The 16333-nt window shown below is 44.7% G+C and overlaps 4 protein-coding genes across 4 annotated transcripts; all 4 read right to left on the bottom strand.

Moving 5' to 3' along the window:
• Positions 1-988: 988 nt before the first annotated feature.
• On the bottom strand, positions 989-3322 carry F4813DRAFT_360593 (putative iron reductase domain protein). The gene is made up of 4 exons (XM_049243428.1): positions 2982-3322; positions 2103-2929; positions 1861-2048; positions 989-1804 (listed from the first exon to the last, which is right to left on the bottom strand). The coding sequence occupies exons 1-4, from the start codon at positions 3028-3030 to the stop codon at positions 1477-1479; spliced, it is 1392 nt and encodes a 463-aa protein (XP_049099153.1). The 5' UTR covers positions 3031-3322; the 3' UTR covers positions 989-1476.
• Positions 3323-3643: 321 nt separating this feature from the next.
• Positions 3644-5542, bottom strand: F4813DRAFT_360592 (PLC-like phosphodiesterase). The gene is made up of 4 exons (XM_049243427.1): positions 4875-5542; positions 4557-4810; positions 4200-4495; positions 3644-4119 (listed from the first exon to the last, which is right to left on the bottom strand). The coding sequence occupies exons 1-4, from the start codon at positions 5132-5134 to the stop codon at positions 4060-4062; spliced, it is 870 nt and encodes a 289-aa protein (XP_049099152.1). The 5' UTR covers positions 5135-5542; the 3' UTR covers positions 3644-4059.
• Positions 5543-11090: 5548 nt separating this feature from the next.
• On the bottom strand, positions 11091-12053 carry F4813DRAFT_389769 (uncharacterized protein; the record flags this gene model as incomplete). The annotated part of the gene is made up of 4 exons (XM_049246900.1): positions 11091-11242; positions 11305-11619; positions 11674-11940; positions 11999-12053. The coding sequence occupies 4 exons, from the start codon at positions 12051-12053 to the stop codon at positions 11091-11093; spliced, it is 789 nt and encodes a 262-aa protein (XP_049099151.1).
• Positions 12054-13933: 1880 nt separating this feature from the next.
• F4813DRAFT_389768 (pseudouridine synthase) lies at positions 13934-15370 on the bottom strand (the record flags this gene model as incomplete). Its single annotated transcript, XM_049246899.1, has 1 exon — positions 13934-15370. One exon carries the CDS (start codon positions 15368-15370, stop codon positions 13934-13936), a length of 1437 nt encoding a protein of 478 aa, XP_049099150.1.
• Positions 15371-16333: the final 963 nt, after the last annotated feature.

The raw sequence follows: 16333 nt of genomic DNA, 5'->3' as shown, positions 1-16333 counted from the left end.
ACCAAGTGCTGTCGGCTTAGAACTGCTCTAGATCACGAGATTGCTTTAGGTGAGTCGTTGGGTACCTTAGGTACTTAAGCTATCCTTTTGTAGCTACAGCAGATATGACAAGAGCCTCTAGAATCGGCCTAGTAAGTGACCAAGATGTAGCATTGAATGGTCTCGTAGTTTTTAATAATAATGAGAGTGAAGCCCGAAAAGTTGTAAGCTATCATGGGATGGATCTTTACACGCCAGCAACTGGCCAGACTGAGGACCAAATACTAAGTTCCAGTAGGCGCATTTGGTAACGAGCCATTAAAGGTGCCGCGAAGCTACCTATATAGGCTCAATTCAGCCTGTAGATGCATGCTTCTAGACCGCAGGAAGCAGGCCGGGCCCGGCGAGGTTTCAACCTAGCATGGAAAATTAATTGGTAGATAAAAATGTAAAGCGTCAGCTGCAAATGCAGTTGCTGGTAAGATTTAGTATCGTCACCTTGTATTCATGGCTAGGTGGCTCCGTTGTCTAGTTTTAGCGATGATGATTGATGATGATCGAATTCTAGATGTTGTCTCGTATAGTACGTTATGTCTCCTTTCGGTGCGCGCCGTGAAACCCCGTCGAACTCGCAAGTAGTCACCTCTTTCTAGAACAATTGATGGTCTTTTAGATCGGGTTTCTTCCCTCTTTATCGATTTATTCATTATTTGAATAGCAACTTTCCTAGGTGCTGCCAACGAGTACGGCAAGTAATGTATTTTGCCAAAAACCCCTGGATATGGTTAGTCCCAGAAGGTAGGCTAAAGCTGACTCCAAATACCATCCTGGAGGTAGCGAGGTGCATATAATATATTTATTGAAAAAGAGGACACATAACTATGTATGTTACGTTGCATTTAATCTCGTATGTATGTTTTCTAACCATAAAGAGGTACTTGTGAGAAACGGTTCGTTTTCATATCATATATATACGCGTGTCGCATGGCTTTTGATGGATACCAATAAGGGATAAAGTACATTGAAGCCCCGGAAGCCCCGTGTTCAGTAGCATCAGATTCCATTTCCGCTTTAGAATTAATTTATAACCCCTTAAGTACCGGCATGCGTCCATATTTGTAGGAATACAGGAGCTGGATCGTATGGGGAATATCTAGACAGTGTATACTCGAGACACAAGAACGTTACTGCACGGTGTCATACTTTCGACCGAGACGTACGCGATGGTTACGTTCACCTCTTCCTACCATATTTTGAGTAAGTACCTAATCATAAAGAGTAAGAATATTAGAAAAATGGACACATGTAAGTGACCGGTTGGAAATGACTACCCCCTTTTCACTATATTCATGTTGCGCCCCGTTATCCAATTGACCTAACCCTGTCCCTTGCCCGTCCGAGTATAAATGAATGACCCTATACCGAAACTCCCTATTGATGCATTTTATACCGGCACAGCCTAGGTAATTACCTAATTATGTTCACCATACTACCCTCTTACACGTATTCTCGAGTATTCTGCTGCGGTCCGAGATCTGCCTTCATGCCCTGTGCATGATGCGGTGCATACGTGCTCATGCTGGGTATGCTCGCATTCTGCCCCATGGGCTGTTGCGTATTCGCAGCGCCGTTACCTTGCCCCGCCTGGCCGTTCTGCTGGTTCCACGGCTCCATATTGTAACCAGTTGGTTCGTTCTTAGACTTATTCCACCTTTTTTGGATGAATTTCTTCGTAACGAGGATGAGGATCATGGCTGGGAAGAGGAAAAGAATGAGACCTGCGAGGACATAGTTGTACTGCGATGCCTGAGCGAGCGGGAAGCCACTGAGTTGAAACTAGTTAGTCTTATCTGGGCTGAACAGGGCGAGGAGGAAGCTTACAGGAATGCGTTAACGACACCCATAACGATGATCACGCGGCCCATCCATACGTGAATAGGGGCCATCTTGGTCTTCTGCTGTGTCTTCTTGAAATTGCGGTGGTGTAAGAAGCCTAGGGCAAACTGGGCGAAAATGAAAATGAAGATGAGAATGCCGATAACCTGGTGGGCGGTGTTGACCTTCTTGGACTAATAGTATGTTAGTATGATCTTTTAATGCTCACGATATAATGGCCCACGTACCCTATTGTAGTACTTGCTGATCGAGAAGCCAAGACCCGAGCCGACAATAGTGAGAATGAAAGCGAAGCCCTGGTTAATCCCGTGCCAACGGACCCAACTTCCCAAGCGTAGAACAAAAATGCCGAAGGGATATAAACCGACAAACACGAAAACCATGATGATCGCGTGCATCAATGCCGCGACATCCTTTTTGCCTTCCTTTGATAGCCCCTGAGTCGTAGCGACTAGTGTGCTGTTCTCCGACCTATCAATTATCGGAACGCCCGCCGGTCCCGTAGCGTGGGCCATGTCTAACGTGAATGTACCATAGTTATAGTGCATCCTCAGCGGCGTATCGAACGAATCAGACTTGAGGGTGCCACTGTCGCCCGTGGCATATATCATATTCTGTGACTTGCTCGCAACATCGATCTTTCCATTCCCATCCGACCATGACCGACAGTTGCTACAACGCCCATTGAAGATAAAAGTCCCGTTGTTGAGTCCAGTACCATCTAATGCGTCGACCTGGATATCAGGGGTATATACGGGCTCTGAGTGACCCGAAGCGATTCGCGGCGACAATGTGACGTTCTGCCCTGATTCCGACGGGTATGCTAGCAGAATCAGCGAGCCAGCCATGCGGTCGGATCCAAGTCCAACGGCCCCCCAGCTCGTCCCCTCCGGGAACATCAATGAGAAGTATAGATCGGTGGTAGAGTCGCTAGGGACATTGAGTGCGAATGCGAGGTCTCGCGGAGGTGAGATAAAGGCCGAGGCGGCGGTCGTATTTGGTGATGTGCTATTAGCATCCTGTGCTTGGGAAGAGGTAGTGAAGAGAGATAACGCTACTTTAAGTTAGTGGTTGATATAAGTACGGGGTAATGAGAGGGGACATACCTGCAGAGGCAACTAAGCTCAGCCGGCTGAGTGTACTAGAGGACTTCATGTTTTCGTCTATATGAAGATATTATCGAGGTATCAATTGGCGTTAAGATCAAGTTAAAGATACTTCAAGAGACTAAGGATTAAATGTAAAAATCGTATTCTTTCCACAAAGACAGAAATATAAACAAAAGGAAACGCTGATGTCGGTAGAGATGATGTAGTAACGAGTCCTTAACTTTTCTCCTCCTTGCGCCTTGCGGCAATGGCCCTTTTAAATAAGTATACTTGCCCGGCATACCGGCATACCGGCATAGCGTATGCGGCTCCAGATCCGACAATATCGTGATGTGCCTCTCTATTGGATCCAAGGTAGCGTACCGGCGGCAAGCTACGGACCCTGGAGTTTCGTTATGTTTCTAGAGCGCTGATTGGTTAACTTCTGAAGTTCATTGTAATGCGGAGACATTGATTGGCTACGACTGATTTTACAACCTCTGCCAAGCGCCCTGAATGCCGCCCGCGCTTGTTGAAGAAAATGATATTTATAGCTGCCCTATGATTGGCCAACTTGATGAACTTACACGCTGAAGAGTTCGAATTCCTTCATTGGTCAGCATAGCATCGCATTAAAAATGTATGCATTAAGTGACGTATCTACTAGGTAAACAGTTATTCTTTGGTATTGTACAATATACTATTAGCTTAGACTTGGTCGTTAAACCGTCTTAACGACGTAGTACTACGCATGGATACCTAGCCTAAGTTCCGGGTATACTGTAGTCTGTTTGTAACTTAAATTGTCAATTTCGAATGACTACCACCAAACCATACCTACATGTAGATAGCTAACCAAAATATCCTAATCAATACATGACTCAATCTCCTAGAGAATATAGCCTCAAGTATATACATGAAAATTAACAGAAACCAAAATGCTCTCTATGTTGATCCTAGACATGAATAGCCCACTGACTGATTGGGTATCACCTTAACGTACAAATAACTAGGAATAGGTAACGCTCGAAAATAAAGGGTCGTCATCATCGTTACGATAAAGTACGGCCTCGTAAAATCTCGTTTCTTACGAGGTTTATAACCCGTTGAGCAAGTCCTGGGCTTTTATCGTGTCTCCCACGCTAACAAAATCAAGCTACAGCAATTCGTTAGCACAATTCGCCGTGAAGTACGTGATTAGAATATCATAGTTTTGCATGGATCTTAGGCACTCACCAAGACTACGTTGGGCACGCGGCCGTAGCTGCTCTTGCAAGTGTCTGTCTGCGCGGTGATAGACTCTACCGAGTTCGTATTGTGCGCCTCAATCAGATCCGGGATCAAGACATCAGGGAGGAGTTCGACATTCCGGTTATGGTTGGCGAGGAACATCCGGCCGTCAGCTGAAACGCCCGAAGGCCTATCAACGCCGCATCCACTTAGTATATCCTCTGTTGGGTCAAATGGAGTCTCGAAGTAGTAGGCGAACTCGTCCAGAATGTACGGGACCTTCGAAGTATCCATGTTGTAATCTATTGGCTATTAGCTTACCCAATCGAAGAACTCGGGATATAGGTAACAGGTAACTCATACCCATGAACACCACGACTCTCTTGCCGCTTGAGATCATATCTCCCAGAGTCGGCCAGTCATCTAGGCCGAGCGTCTTATCCGGTGTAAAGACGTAGTTATCCAGCCCAGTTGACTTGAACACATCGCCATACTTGTTGATGTCAATCGCATCGGGGTTTGTTAGAAGCAGCGTTACAACTTCGTTTGGATGAGCATCGATCCAAGTTTTAATAGGGCCCAAATAATCTTGTAATGAGCCGGCATCCTCTAATAAGCTTTTTCGCAAAGAATTACTATTGCGTCCGTGCGATAAAGTAATAGATTGGAGATGTAACTTACCACGAGGTATGGCACATCTCGGGCGATCCGTTCTTTTCTTGGGTTTGCGCCTGAAGGAATCGCACACCTTGGTCTAATTGTTCCGTCGGGTCGGTTAACTGATTGTCTGCTGGGCCAACCCCAACGAAAGGGGAGTTGTGCGCCCCTACGAAGGTGACCTTGCTATACTGCCGATCGCAGAGCTCGGCATGTCCATTACAGTCTGCTGCGAGAGACCCCGCCGCGACGGCAAGGGCTGAGATAAGGATATTATTGCGCATTTCTGTGATAGTCTCTATAAAAGTGGTTTGAGGAAGAACTGAATTTGTATAGTGATCAACACTAAGAGGTATAAATGGAATCGAACAATGAATGAAGATCTCGACTAGACCTGGATCTATCGCGACACCATAATATTGTTGCAGAGCGCCCTTGTATTTAAATAAGGGGTATTTATGGTCGGGCGCATGAAAGCATTGAGAGGGGAACAAATAAAACACCAATGGGAATTGTCAAGAATGACCAGGGGTCGCGAGACTCTTTCATCAGGAACAAAACATTATCAAGGCTCCTTTCTAGCGTGTGCCTGTGACATGTGGGCGGCCATCCCGAATAGAGACTGAGACCTTCTGCATTTGCATCTAGAATGTCTTAAGGGGCCCTGTATGGATTCGGGCCTTGTGAGCTTGTTACCAAGTTTGACAAGACAGCTGGATCAAATAGGAGCTCGCGCGAAGCCCACGATAGACAAGGGTCCCCGCGCCCGCATCACCAAACGTACCCTTGATGCTACGCCACCCAACTGGCTAACTAGAGATCTCCGGGTTGTTTGCAAGAGATCTCGCTTTCCTATTCGGGCAGGACAAATACAAAAATATCATGACTTGAGATACTTCGATATTATCACTTATGTGTATTATCCCCACTAACGAGGCACGATACATGAAGGAGGATATGTAGTATATTTGCCCCGTTAGCCGTTAGTATCAGACATGAAATGTTGTTTGATGCCTCATGTCGCCTAAGATGTTTATCATCGACGCGACACTGATCATCCTCACGCAGTGCCTGTATGTACATAGCTTTTATGAATGACCATTTAAACGCTCAAGTGCCGAAACGTGTACCTTGCAGACTTATCAACCAGTTAGAATTGCTAAACGAAGCTCTGGGCACCGTTGGATGTCTTTATTAGTTGGAGCGGGGTCCATACGCCTGAGACCCCTTTCCAAACTTGGTCATTCCTCCGTCTATTATTGGTAGACACAGCCATGGCTTCTACAAGGGTTGGTGAAACTTGTGGCTCGTCAAGTACCGAAGTCTAATCTATCTTCAACAGACAGTTTCTATCGTGCAACCAACTTCGACATAGCAATTAAGTAAGTAAAATTATATTATTAGACCTAAATCCACCGGGCTCAAAATCCAATATCAATTAGTGTGACATACCACTAAAAGACCAACATTACTGAAAGAAACGACCTTTTGTCTTATTGCGAATAACCAGTTACCTTGGTCCTTGGGTAGTTACACCCAGCGTGCAACAACTACCTAAAAGGGCTAAGTTATTAACAAGAGTTCTATAAACAAGGTAATAAAGAGTGTAACTTAGGTGGCTATCTAATTGCCGGTATAGTAAGCCTAATCTTTTTACTTTTTTAGTATTAACTAGTTAGTGGTTAATTAAACAAGTAAACTCGTGGTACCGTAAAAGATATAATAGCTACAGTATCACCGGTATAGTTACCTACACATACTATCGTCACATCTATTTCTATTCCATAACCCGATTTCCCGTTTCCCGTTTCCCGTTTCCCCGAAGGTCAGGTATCATTGTATTCTATAGCAACTACATCGACTAAAATCATTGTACATACTGTCCCATGCAACTGAGTCTTACGAATAAGTCAAGTCATATATCCGTAACCCTATGGCATAATGCCGATGTAGTTGTCCCTTCAAGAGTGAGCTATGAGAAATATTTACTACGAGCTTCAATTCACTAGGTTAGATGGTTATGACGCAAGGACTTACGAGGAAAGGAATTCGGTCCTTGGAAAAGGGGAATTTGTGGAAATACCATTCCTAGATAGCTTAAGGATCAACACACCCACAAGCAGCATCCCGAGACAAGTCACAAGGTTGACATCTTTTGTGTACCACGGTATGGACCCGGATATCCAGGTCCGGGGGCGACCGATGGAGACTGTGCATGTCTCCTGACTGAGATCGGGGCAAGCTTTCCGGCGACCTCGCTGCCTACGCGAGTTGTGAACTGCATGGCTCGCACGTGGCCGATAGTCGTAAAGAACTGGGTATAAGATTGTCGGGAAGAACTAGAGCAGGTGCAAACTTTATATTGCGAGGAATTTTTGTGATTACAGGGTATTTGAATGGATTGCCATGTGATATATTAGATGAAATCTCGGAATTGACTCGAACGCGAGTCAATGAATAGCCATTTAGTCTACGTAGTTGTCGGTTCCGTCATTGGCCTCGTGAGGCGTTACTGGGATTACCTATCCCGTCGGACCGGATGGCTGCTTAGAAAGCCTAGAGATAAGGCAAATACATTACTCTTCAGACGTGCTAGAAAAAATCATAGGTAGAAAGGCGACGCCAGTACAGGCATAACCCTGGGTTTACATATTCAAAGGAACATCGTAGTTCCTTTCCCGCCACTAGATGAGTCGCTCTACTGCGAAATGTTCCACGGTCTGTCCGTAGATAGTTCCGTGGAATGACCTCACTTAGGTACCTTGGTTAACAGGCACCTCCCTATCAAGTATCACTTAGATACCGTGCCAAAGGACCCCACCAACTATCTCTTCGACAAGCTACTAAGAGGTGCATATTCAATTCAGATATCCATCTGCTAGAGACACCGGTAAGGTCCGAGGTCTATCTCGTTATGTAAAATATTGTCCAGGTAGTTTCCTAGGCTTTTTTTTCTTCTAAATATTCTAACCTAGTACCTAACATTAATGGAGTGAATACACTAGGTTAGGATACTAAATTTCTGTAGCGATAAGGCTATGTCCGCCGCAGATCTCAGTAGCCCGTGTGATGATTGGGAATTAGCGCCTTAGTTTTTCGAAGCTTGCGCAGGGCCAGACTAACTTCTGCATATTGTTCGGCATTCGGCACGACGAAGTGCCTCAACGCAGATAGCTCCTGTGTGAGGGTAAGAATATCCTTCTCCGTACCTAGTAGTTGCACTAGAATTTATCGGTAGTAAAATTGCATATAATTGCTAGGTTAGATTATTAGGACTATGTGTACCTAGGTATTGTAAACTCATTGTCTTAGCGTTATAGTATAAGCAGTATATTTATAAGCAGTATATTTTTATGGGGTTCCTAGCTGCGAATCCTCTCCGTGGTTGCAGAAGAAAAGTCGTCTAGGGAATACCTACCTAAGTACTTATGCACCCTTAACATAGAGGCCTAAAACAAGTAGGTTGTTAGACGCTTATAACATAGTTTTTAATAAACAAGTTACATTGTATTGTTTCCTTTTTGCCGATCTAGTTAATATAACTACCTTATGTATTCGAAGCTCTAGCAGAAGGTATAGAGTAGATGAGATATTTAAAATCTGTATTGCGGCTGATGCATAGTAAAATAGAGAGCATCACTACTTGTTACTAGTTGCAAATCAGTAGCGGGACGCTCGCATCCCGGAAACTAGCTCGAAGAATGATCTACCCTAGGTTAGTTGCTTAAAGATAGAAATGTGGGTGTAGTTGTAGACTCGCGCTCTACTATGCTAAAGTCTGTAGTATGCTTAGCTGACCTGGCATATCTGTGTTAGTCGCTCTTCCGCGGGTATAAATTATCCCGCTTCTGATCCGGATTCTTGCATACCTAATTTGGCTTGTCGATGACCTCCCGATTTCTAGATCGAGGACATGAAGGAAGAAATAAAATACGTGGGGTCGTGAGATTGGCGATTTCCCGGGGTAGAACATGGGTAAGAAGTTTGGGAAGGCCGTATGGACCTAGCTATATTAATTAGAAGTTCTTTCAAGATGCGTCTGGACTTAAAGCCTTGCAATTTGCGCGTAAGTATGTTGGGATCCGTAGGTATGCCTGCTCCAGGTAGAGTTCAACTAAAGTATTCGAGTTTCCTAGTTCACGTGTCACTTAGCCAAAAATGATGCAAAATGATCTCATGACTTTCTTTCACTTGGAAAAGTAGAGGCCATTACGAAAGCATCTGGAAAAGCCATAGCCTACATGGTTGGGGTTTCATAAGCAATGTGACCGCAATAATCCGCCATACATACTAGATACCTTGAAGTGTGCGAATATAGACCACTAATAACGTAGTCAACTCCCCTTACGAAATTTCATATACCTCATGCACCCTAAGTTAGCCATGGACGGAATTAACAATTGTGCATTAGTATGGGGATAGTCTGAGTATCAAGCATCGTATACTACTATAGCCCGTTGAGGCTGTTGTGAGTGGGTGAGACACGTATGCTTTCGATATTTTGGTGGGTTAGGGCCGATTAATTCTGTTGTTATAATGTTTATCAACACTAACCAGGTAAATATATTCGAGTTATGACCGTGTGGTATTCTATCATCTACTTAACATAGTGCAAAATTAGACACGGGAGAGCTACATTAGGATGTAGATGCGAAGCTAGAACCTAGCTGGTGATCATTTTGTTTGGGCATTTTGGTAGCTTCTACACTAAGCAGCATTTATACCAGGCTCACTTAATTAGGCTGACCTGATGAACATCTTAACCAGCCAAGTGAAGTTATGATTATTAACTAAGTTTCACGAAGGGAAAAGTTGAGTGTTCAAAGTAGCCAGATTTCCAACAGAATATGCTTTAGTCTAGATCAAAGAGCTAAGGTAATATCATAGATGCTTAGCTGTCTAATTAATTTAGTTACCATATAGTTATCACCAATCATAACTAAGAAATTTGTGCGATCACTTAGTTGTGTTTGTTAATCTACCAGCCAGTATTGGGGTATCCACGTAATATATCGTAGTTGTGACCACGCCTGAACTTAGCTCGTGCTACCAGCCACATGATGTGTTTGGGGAACGCAGAGTCGTCAGCAAGGGATAACGAGGCTGAATATTGATAACAATCGAATTCTAATCGTTAGGATAAAACACGTAGAGCACGGTTAAATATTCCATCACCGGATGGAATACTTGGTAGAATGGTAGTAGGGAATAATAACATACCCCCTATTTCATTGCTAGATATTTACCACTATCTGTTGGCGTCCTCTTTTATCACAAATGTACCTCAGGGAATTTACTAGTCGATGTGGAGTTACGTTACCCTAACCTAGGTCAGCTGCTTTCTCCATGTAGACCAAAGGGGGCCTTGGTGTAGTATATATCTAATATGAAGTCAAGCTAGGCATTTGACATATTGCCTTATTAACTACCTAAAACATCGGAAATTTCCCCCGAATTCATTATGCTAATCATTTATCGTCCCATCCATGCCTCAATTCATAAGTAGGTAGTCTATATCAAGATAATTTAATGTGAGTGCGTAGCAATACTGACTATACCTGTGATTCCGGATAACGTATTGTGAAGTTCTCATGTAGCGCCTACTTTTGTAGCCTCCGTATATGTCCCTTAAACTCCTTTCTTGCATAAATGGCGCCAGTAGCGCCAGTAGCGCCGTTAATTAATGCTCTGGCAATACCATCTGCCAACTAATGACCTGTCAACTTCTGTTGTGGGTATGGCGAAATTCCGTGTTAGCGTAGATACCTTGTTGCTTGGTAACTGTGTCGCGCGGCGCCGGCTGGAAAAGCAAATCGACTCATTGCCGGTGTGGTATCATCCGCTGACTCGACTTGGGTTTTAAAACTCTGCTGAGTCTAGTATACGCCTCCTGAGTCGGTCTCATTAACCAGACAATGAGGACTGGGTATAATAATAAGCTACCTACGTGTTCAAGTGTCCCAACTAGGTGGTCACAATCAAACAGCGCAGCAGCGAAGTCAACGAGAGGATGTGATAATACCGTTTGGCCTTTACTTGATGAAGGCTGTATTGGATATCCTTATATTTTAAGGCCGGATAAGACCTCGGCGGACTCGCGTAGAAGTGGTCGAACGTCTGGATGCGCTGGACCATATATGACTTCTGACCGCGACTGCTCCCCTGTCATATCAATTGGGCATCGGTAGTCCTCGATATATCATATCAGGAACTCATCATTTCGGCATGATGCCTTCATGATCAGAAGGTGCATCTTCCAATCTGGGGTATATGTGGATTGTGCCCGAGTGTAGCCTGTTGAGACTGGTATTGCGGCATTGGATACATATTCCAAGGTTGAAAATGATAAGCTGGGTTGACAGGCATGACGTTGATCGGGTTGCATCCATATCCTATAATTATATTAATTAGAAGCTCAGATGCAAAATTTGCTATATCATAATCGGAAACATACCGGGCTTTGGATCGTCAAAGGTAGTCTCGCCATTTACGCAAGAGATGGTAGGAGAGCGTGCATTCGGGGGTATGCTAGACCGCTCAAAGACTGTGGTGGGAGCACCACTAGGAATGTAATTACCCCCAAGATCGTCTGTACCAACGGAGGAGACAGGACTAGAGGCTGTAGATGGGAGGGAACATGGCCCAGTTGCTGGCCAACCTTCTGCAGCATCGGGCATATTGTTGTAAGAAGAGATGTTCTGCATCATGGGAAAGTTGGGCCCAGACTGCCCGAAGGAATGGGGTCCTGGAGGGCTAGAACTGTTGAATACTGTAGAACAATTAGTTGCTGAATCGTACACTGAAGATAATATGAAGTGCATACCATGGTGGTATTGTTCGTTTGTGTTAGCAGTACGAATACCCATGCTTTCTCTAAGATGATGAAGTTCATTTTCTAGGGTTTTATTCCTCCGGAGGAGAGTTTGAATAGTTTGGTCTCGATCTTGATGGCTGCGGAGCCCTTCTATCTCTCTCTCAAGACTTTCAATATGTTCTTTCGTCCTAGCACGAATTGCTCTTTGAGCCTCTCTATCATTAGCACGCTTTCGAGCGAGCTGCGAAGGAGTAAGTGTAGATACACTCCTGGTCCCTATATGCATAAGGTCAACTTCAGCCAAGACTACTTAAAAAGACAGGGTATATGCTACCTTTGCGCTTCCCAGCCTTGTTGGCCTCTCCTGTGGGCTTCATGCTGTTGGACATCTTCGGATTCAGTTTTGACTGCAGTATAACTCTTGTGCTCTTGTGTAAGATGATATGGCAAAGGAAGTGCCTAAAGTCTTCGGTGATTCCAAGAGTTTTAAGGATTAGACGATGTGTCTAGTCGTTTCGATCTACATAACAGAAGATCAGATGAGAATCATGTTGACATAACTTGGAGTATTATATAGGTAATAGACGGGGTGGCTAAGCATGTAACCGCCATATGGCAAGAACTAGAACTGCGAATAATATAGCTAGCCCATCATCCTTGAAAGGGCTTCCCCATGGGAGACTAGAACTTGAAGGATACTCCCGGTACTACAAGGAGGTAAATTCCACATAGGTTACAGGAATCCAACATCCTTCCAGGCTATTTACCAAATTACTACGTACACAAGTAATTCTTCGGAAGATAGCCTGGAATATACTCTGGCCATACTCGCTAGGCACCTAGCTATTCCATCGACGGACCCGAAGGTAAAGTTCCACTCCCAACTAGCCCAAGTAATCGTGACAGCCTCGATCCTAGTCCGCTAGACAGCTTCAATTCAGCGACGCTGAGGCGTTTGTCCCAGGATATATGGAAATATATAGCGTCAACGGCAAGGTCAGGGTTTCTAAGTAGACTTTACGCTACGCCACTAGATGGAGGCCATTTTGAACCGGTCCATGGAAGACCCCTCGGAGCGAGTCCCCGGAATGCGCGAAGAGGGCGCATAAGTACGCCTATACAAAGACAGTGGGTTAATTCTGGGAACCACGTCAAAATCTGTTATAACTCTGGGGAAATGCAGCCTTCGGGTTGGTCCGATAAGTTGAGACGAATTGGGCGAGTTGATAATTGCACAGACCAACTTCTATGATGCCAACATTCTCTAGGTCCTATCTTTCCGAATTCGGCGACTTCAATTCGTATGGAAATTTAATATCCTATGAAGATTTGTAAGGCCTTCTGATAATTCCTGAGTAGAAATGGAGACTTAGTTGCCACATAGTAAAGGAAAGCTGTATCATATTTATGACCTTCGGATTAGGTACCTGAGTTACTCCCAGCGGATTTGCATGGATGTTAAGACGTATAGAGGTGAATGGTGATGCGTTTGATTATTATATCCGTAATATTTGCGCCGACTCTAACCATTTTTAAACGCTACCACAACTTCTTGGTTGCCGTGACGGCTGAAGAGGATTTCTATATCGTGAGTGTCATATACCACTAAGACCTCTGGCCGTATTCCGTAATATAGCTGTTATTGAGTAGTCCGTCGCGACTACGACCCCCCGACGTTAACGCAGAGCCCCACAAGAGCTGCGCATTATATTTGCCAAGCGTATCAAATTAACGACGCGGGAAACGACTTACGGTAGCCTGGTGAAACTGAAATTAGTTCAAGGCGAATGCTCTTTCAAGGGAGCTAAGATCTGGGGGATGGAGATCAAGATCAAAGTGATGCCGCGGCCACCATACAGTGCTTGGATGTCATCTGAACTCTTTCTATGGGAATACCTCAAGTGGCGAGCCAAAACTTCAAACGTATTAGTAGTTCCAAGTAGATGCATTTTCATCGTCAACTAGGTACCCAGGGAGATAGCTAGTATCATTTTACTAGACTAGTCCTTATAAGCACTGTTTGTGATGTAGTAAAGAAGTGTACCGCACAATCCCGCACTTGGTCTTTACGTCCCACTTAGTCGTAAAGGGTTGTGATAAAGGGTCACATTGCTCCTGGTAGGTGAACGTCGGAAGAAATTGGCAAACCAGGTAATGGTACTTGAAATCCCGCCCGGTACCGACCAAATGGGCAATGCTGTCATTACTTGCTCGTTATCTTTGAACTATTCGATAGGTGATGGTCGATTGGGGGTCAATGGGCAGGAAGTCATACAATTTCGGGGTTGACATCTTTTACTGCCGAGACTAGTTCTTCCATACCTCCGACTTCTGTAGGCCCTGACATGCCAGAAGGGGGTAAAGCCCAGCCAGGAAGAGGGCTAACGTAGCTCCACTCTCCGCCCGCATCCTCGTATCGAAGGCTATGTAGCCATAGCGAAAGCTCCTGCAGTCCGGGATCTGTGTATAATGGCGTATCGCAGATCTTACAGAGCTCACCAGACATCTTTTCCGCCTTTCTCTTGTAGTACTCGTCCACCATCTCATCATGGTAAGCAACGGCGTCTGCCACTTCTTCTTTTCCCATCCGATTGAGACGTGTAATAATATCATCATCTGTGTTTTCAAGGGCCTCGGGGTCATTGTACCCGAGATTCGTTCCCCAAACCCTTTGATTGGCGTAAATAGGATCGTTTTGAATAGGGTGTCCTAAATGCTGGAGGTGAACGCGGATCTGATGAGTCCTACCGGTAACCGGAAGGCATCGCACAATGGAATATCCCTCCTTACGTAGCCATGGCCTACCCTTATCTTCGGAAACGCCTGCTATTCCAGAAGTATCGTTATCTCCCTTCCCTCGCGGCTCACGTGGGGGATAATATGCTAGCTTTTTGAAAACCGTGCGAGCCGTCTTCCCGTTTGCCCGCACTCGATTCAACCCAAGTTTCGGGGAGATTTGAAGCAAAGGCTGATTGCAAACTACTTCCTCGTCAGGAAAGTTGCCGATCACCCTAGCAATGTACTCTTTTCGCACACTTCTTTGTTTGATCTGTTCGCTTAGGCGATCGGCCGCCTTGGGGTTCTTTGCGACGAACATGATACCGCTGGTTAACCTGTCAAGCCTGTTACAAGTATATGCGATCCAGTCTGGACCCCTCTCGGCCTTCATAATTTCGATGACAGAGTTGAAATTATATCTTCCTGCGGGGTGTACCGGGATTCCAGAAGGTTTGTTGATTACAATCATATCCTCATCCTCGTGGAGGATTCCTATATCATCTGCCGTGACTGGTGGCTCGTGCCGATGTATCGTATGTGACACAAGCTCCCCATTTTTGAGGATATGATCTGGGCTAGTCGGTTTCCCGTTGACGCATATTTGACCTGTTTCCATAGCATTTTTATAGTATGCTAGAGGTCGGTCTCTAAACTCGCTCTCGAACACGTCTATGAGTTTCCTGCCTCTCCAGCGCTGTTTACACCAGGTTTTATACGTGAAGTGATACGGAGCGACACGTCGCAACCCATTCTCGAAGTAATATGGCCGCGGCCAAATATCAGCGCACGGAGTTGCTAGGTCAGAGGATATACCATTCTCTTTTTTCATGGCAGTTGTTGGGTCAGTGATGGTCAAAGCTTTGATATCCGGCATGATGATTGCCGCAGGGGTTGTTGTCGAAGGCGACAGTTCTGCAACGTCGTTCATGATGAATGATGGATCGAAGAAGCCCTGCTAACATCAAATTATTTCAGTAAAAATAAGCTCGCACTTTGCAGAGCGGTAGGATTCATAAATGCATCACATTTTCTCCAAAATCTAATCTATTGAAGTTAATTGCGAGGTCCCTGTTACATTCCTAAAGTATGTAATATTCAGGTTCCAAACTCAAAGAAACATTTGCGTATGGATCTGGGGAATATTTGTCGGTGAGCCTCGGCAGTATGGAACGGCCCGACTAAATATCCGATGCTGTACCGCCTTAGGTAACCCATTGCTTACCTTATACATGTACCTATGTAACTTACCAACAGATTTTAGTTCAAAAAAATACGTCCCAAGATAAGTTGACAACATACAACATTCCAGCCTGGGCCGACCAGAAATCCACTAAACTTTCATCTAGTACAAGTAATTATATAAACATGGCTCAAAGTAAGGAATTAAAAGGTAGAAGTAGAAGGGACTACCCCTTTATGCTTGAATATCGAACACGATGGTACGCCTATCCCTACCTCCCGGACCTCTAAGTACCTAACACCTCTCTAGGAGCGACAACGACATGTACGATCATATGAATAATTCAGTCTACAACTTTCTGTTAGTTAACTCGATGACACTTAGTAGAAAAGTTTCTAACACCAGGCATCCACTAGCTTTGATTCTGTGATTAATTCTTATTTAATTGACCATTGTGCCCTACATCCACCAACCTCGGCGCAACATCCCCTAATGGCTCAGACGCATTGCAATTACTTATCCCCTATATCATACCCTAAGATTGCTGAACTCTGCCTTCGGGTCAATAAACTGGGGAAATCCAGTGTCGTCTATGAGATTGCACTGTTCGAGAAGGGCGTTGAGCAAGTCAAGGCTGTGGGCGAATACGTTCAAGTCTTCGTAGACCGCTCAACACAACGACCCAATACCAACGGTATGGATTCTAAACTA

Source organism: Daldinia decipiens, assembly GCF_022478715.1.
Source record: "Daldinia decipiens strain CBS 113046 unplaced genomic scaffold F4813scaffold_18, whole genome shotgun sequence".
NCBI lineage: Eukaryota > Fungi > Ascomycota > Sordariomycetes > Xylariales > Hypoxylaceae > Daldinia > Daldinia decipiens.
Note: the sequence above shows the minus strand (reverse complement) of the source record. Positions and strands in the feature narration are given on the sequence as shown.

Bases quoted from the DNA above. Each gene is read 5' to 3' on its own strand.
- F4813DRAFT_360592 (XM_049243427.1), bottom strand. From the start codon at position 5,134: ATGCGCAATAATATCCTTATCTCAGCCCTTGCCGTCGCGGCGGGGTCT. The intron at 4,811-4,874 runs GTAAGTTACATC...TTTGCGAAAAAG, and splicing joins GAGATGTGCCATACCTCGTG to CTTATTAGAGGATGCCGGCT. The intron at 4,496-4,556 runs GTATGAGTTACC...AATAGCCAATAG, and splicing joins GAGAGTCGTGGTGTTCATGG to ATTACAACATGGATACTTCG.
- F4813DRAFT_360593 (XM_049243428.1), bottom strand. From the start codon at position 3,030: ATGAAGTCCTCTAGTACACTCAGCCGGCTGAGCTTAGTTGCCTCTGCA. The intron at 2,930-2,981 runs GTATGTCCCCTC...AACTTAAAGTAG, and splicing joins GAGCTTAGTTGCCTCTGCAG to CGTTATCTCTCTTCACTACC. The intron at 1,805-1,860 runs GTAAGCTTCCTC...GTTTCAACTCAG, and splicing joins GGTGTCGTTAACGCATTCCT to TGGCTTCCCGCTCGCTCAGG.